The 3,908-nt window shown below is 57.4% G+C and overlaps 1 protein-coding gene across 1 annotated transcript; it reads right to left on the bottom strand.

The window, feature by feature from the left end:
- Positions 1 to 2,114: 2,114 nt before the first annotated feature.
- Positions 2,115 to 2,924, bottom strand: LOC123429846 (putative cell wall protein). Its single transcript, XM_045113823.1, has one exon. The coding sequence runs from the start codon at positions 2,801 to 2,803 to the stop codon at positions 2,468 to 2,470; it is 336 nt and encodes a 111-aa protein (XP_044969758.1). The 5' UTR covers positions 2,804 to 2,924; the 3' UTR covers positions 2,115 to 2,467.
- Positions 2,925 to 3,908: the final 984 nt, after the last annotated feature.

The raw sequence follows: 3,908 nt of genomic DNA, 5'->3' as shown, positions 1-3,908 counted from the left end.
ACCCCCATTCAAAAAAAACACCTCCTCGTCCCGGTTGATATTACCAACCGGGACTATAGGCCCTCCTGTCTGGCTCCCCGCAGAGGCCACGTGGAGGCCCTTCTGTCCCGGTTGGTAAAGGAACCGAGACTAAAGGTTTTGGGCTTTAGTCCCGACCATTTAGTCCCGGTTCAAGAACCGGGGCTAATGGGCCTATGGAATCGGGACAAATGGGCAATTTTCTACTAGTGCATGCGTCCCCATTACATTAATTAAACATAAAAAACCTAACTACAAGGCGGCCCTAGGCGTCGTCGTCGTCGACGCCAGGGCCGGTGAGGTTAACCAGCGTCGGCGCAGGGCCGGCCTAGGGGAACGCCGTGTTTCACAGCGCCGCTGCTTGCGCCTCCATCATTTGTCCCGCCGGCGCGAGCTGTGCTCGTGGCGGTGGCAGCGTTGCACGGGCGCGCTCCTCCTCCTCCATCTCCCGTCGTTCCTCCTCCGCCTCCCGCTCCTGCGTCATCTGCCGACGGCCGTCGGCGCGCTCCTCCACCAGATGTTGCGACCTCCAATGATGGAGGTAGGCTTCCTCCTGCCACGGTGTCGCGCCCAACCAGATGGGCGGCGCACTGACCCACTCGCGGAGGCAGCCGATCCATTGGTAGACCTCCCGCTGCGGCTCCATGGGTTCGGTCTTCGGCAGAGGGGGCACGACCCACTCGTCGGCGGCGGACAACGTGATGGTATGCCGCATCCGCCTCCTCGGCCTTGCGTCGCTCTTCCTCCTCGCTCTCGCGGAGTGCGGCTGCCAGCCGCCTGGTAGGCACCCTCAACCTCCTGGTCCTCGTCGCTAACGACGGGCGTGGGCGGCGGAGGGCCTCCTGGCTGCACGTCGCGCATGCCGTGCCGACGCTGCTCCTCGTTCTCGACCGCGAACCAGACCTCCTAGTGGAGAGAGTTGGCCACGTACACAGGGTTGAGTCGTTGCTCCGGCGTCAACTGACGCCGGCGGCGACTCACCTCCTCCGCGTGCATTCGCGCCGACCGCGGCACGACAGGCACCGGGATCCTCTCCGGATCCAGATGCCAGTGGTGCAGGAGGGTGACATCAGGCTACGGCAGCGGGACGTGGTGCTCCCAGTGCCACCGCGCTTGGTGCACTGGGACGCTGACACGCACGCAAGGCCTGCGGGAAGACACCGGCGTGGAGATCGCCCGGGGGTAGACGGGGGACTTTCCCTTATTATGGAAGGAGTCTGCCATGGCTGTTGGCTAGGGTTTGGTCGCCGACGAGGTGGCGATATGGGGACGGGGGGTTCTGGAAGCAGATGAGGCCGAACCCCACCGCACACTCCGATTAAAAAAGGCCGACCGCGATCGCTGACGCGTGGGCCCGCGGAGGGTGGCCGTCATAAATTAAGTTGGTCGCCGGTGGTTGGGGCGGACACCGAGAGGGCGCGCGCGTCCGCTTCGCTTTCGCGCCGACGCATGTCAGTCTCAAATTTAGGCCGAAAATGGATCGACGCGGACGCGTTTTGACAATGAGTTGACGCGTTGGGCCATCACATTTGTCCGCACGGACGCAACGAACGACGGCGAACGAAATGGGTCGCCCCGTTAGAGTTGCTCTTATCTCGCAAAGAAGAGGAAATTCCATGTCAATCAAAATGTTTCCTCGACCCATTGTGCCAAAATGCAGGCTATCTAAATCTTTCTTCCAACTCTCCAAAAAATAGATAAATCTTTACTCCAAAATGCTCCCTTCACCCATCCGCCTTTGACTATCACTCCATGCAGGGACCAATGACTCTGGCCCCTTCCACCATAGCTACCCCGGCTACACCATATTTGAACTGGCTTATTCTGATTCCTGTCATCATGTCCCTACTCTTATCTCGTCACGAAGCGAGCTAAATAAGGGGCTCCATCGTTGCACTGTCATTGGCACAAGTGTACACACCTACCACCGCCGTGAGCCACGTTTCCGGTGCGTCCACTTCATTATTACGCTATCTTCGTGTACTCTCTGAGCTCTTCTGTGTGTTCCGTACTGTCCATGGTTTTGGTTCGAGCTCTCTGCAGCAATTGACGAGTATATATCTGTATATGGCACATCACACTGTACGATGGCGATATATCAAGCTAAACCATTTCTCATCATTAAAAAAAGCGTACTGAACTGAAACACATTACACTGGTAACAACAAACCAAGCGAGACATGCGATGGATACTTCTTCCTACGCATCCATCCATATCCCATACACACGTACCACTTGAATCAAAACACGAGACGTCGACGGCGCGCAGGCAGTCGCAGCCACATGCATGCATCAGACATGCATGCATGGCTATGTAGTAGCGGCTATTTTATTGTAGTAGCAACCAAAAAAGCTAGCGAAATCGATTTATAGCAGGCTAGCTACGAAATAGATGGATGGGTGCAACGTGTGGACGGGCGATGGGCGTAGCGTGGACGTGCTCGACCCATCAGGGAGAGTCGGAGCCGGGGCGGAAAGGGTTGGGCACCTCGAAGCCGGGGTTGGGCACCCAGGTGTCGTCGGCCCCGGGGATGAACTGCCCGTTGGCGGCGGCCGGGATGCTGTGGTCGAGCCCGCCGATGTCCGGGATGTAGTGGGTGCCCAGTTCGTACCTCCCGATCCCCGGGATCAGCGCCGTCCCCTCCTGGAACGTGTCCGGTCGCTTCACCGCGTCCTCCGCGGGTTTCTCTGCCGGCAGATGGCGCGCCGCCGAGCCCTGCCCGGCGAGGCACGCCGCGGCCACCAGCGCCGCGAGGATCAGCAGGGACGCCGACTTGCTGGCCATGCCGATCGCGTCGAGTGGCTGGGTAGCTCGCTGTGATCGGGACTGGTGGTAGCTAGCTGAGTGAGTGAGCTTTTCTTGCTGTCTCGATCGCTGGCTGTTGCTTTCGTTGTGTGGTGGATGGTGATGGCCGTGCCGAGCTTATATAGAGCGCGTGGCGTAACGCGGGGATCGGTGGCGCGCTGCGGGGTGGAAGGATCGGGAGGGAAAAGGCGGTGCGTTCAATTCGATCGTATGGATGGATGGATGGATCGATCGCACGGCACACGTTTGTTACCAACGCCGCGCCGCGCGTGCGCTCTTTTGCCTTGCGTCGCGGGGACGAGCATATGGGAGATGGCCATGGATGACGGGCAAAGTGGACGTACGGGGCGGTCGAGTTGGTTAACATGGGTACAACGGGTGCGCGAGGGACCCTGCGTGGTTATTGATCTGGTAGCTATGCCCAGGTTCCAACTACTCTGTCCTGCTCTTTATGCACCGCTGCTGCATGGGGGAGGCTACTTATTTCTCCGCTCTCCCAATATAATCTATCTGCAGGCGCGATGCCCAATGGGGACTAGCTTTCATTAGATAGTAGGAAGTGTCTTTTCCTAAATCGACATATTACTACTTGTACTCGCAGGACTCAGGAAGGCCTAAACTATTGTAATTTCTAGTCCTCAAACCTTGAGTTCTTACCCAGAAAAATTCATTTGTTACTTTTAGCTGCAGAGATGCGCATCACCGTAAATTACACACGACGATCAATACTTTTTATACGACTTTGCTCAATGACAAATCCTGTTATTCTTGAGAAACCTGGGTTACCCTTCTCTTTCAAGCTCGGTGCGGCGCATGCATGCATGAATGCATGTCGATGGATAGATGCAATCATGACGGTCAAATGTCGAAACCATTAATGGTAAACTGGTTCCTACCCGGTGCCTCCACTGCACACCAAAACAGACGAATCGAGGATACTGAACTGTACCGCACGTAGCCGTGCCCACCAGTTTTTCCAGCACCTGTGGGGCCACCAGTTAACAATGGAAGCTTCGCATGTCGCAGATCAACGGGGCCTACCTACGGCGCGCCGTTTCGGTTTCGTCGACGCCACGCAATTCTG

Source organism: Hordeum vulgare, chromosome 2H (genome assembly GCF_904849725.1).
Source record: "Hordeum vulgare subsp. vulgare chromosome 2H, MorexV3_pseudomolecules_assembly, whole genome shotgun sequence".
NCBI lineage: Eukaryota > Viridiplantae > Streptophyta > Magnoliopsida > Poales > Poaceae > Hordeum > Hordeum vulgare.
This window is presented reverse-complemented; position numbering and strand designations above follow the sequence as displayed.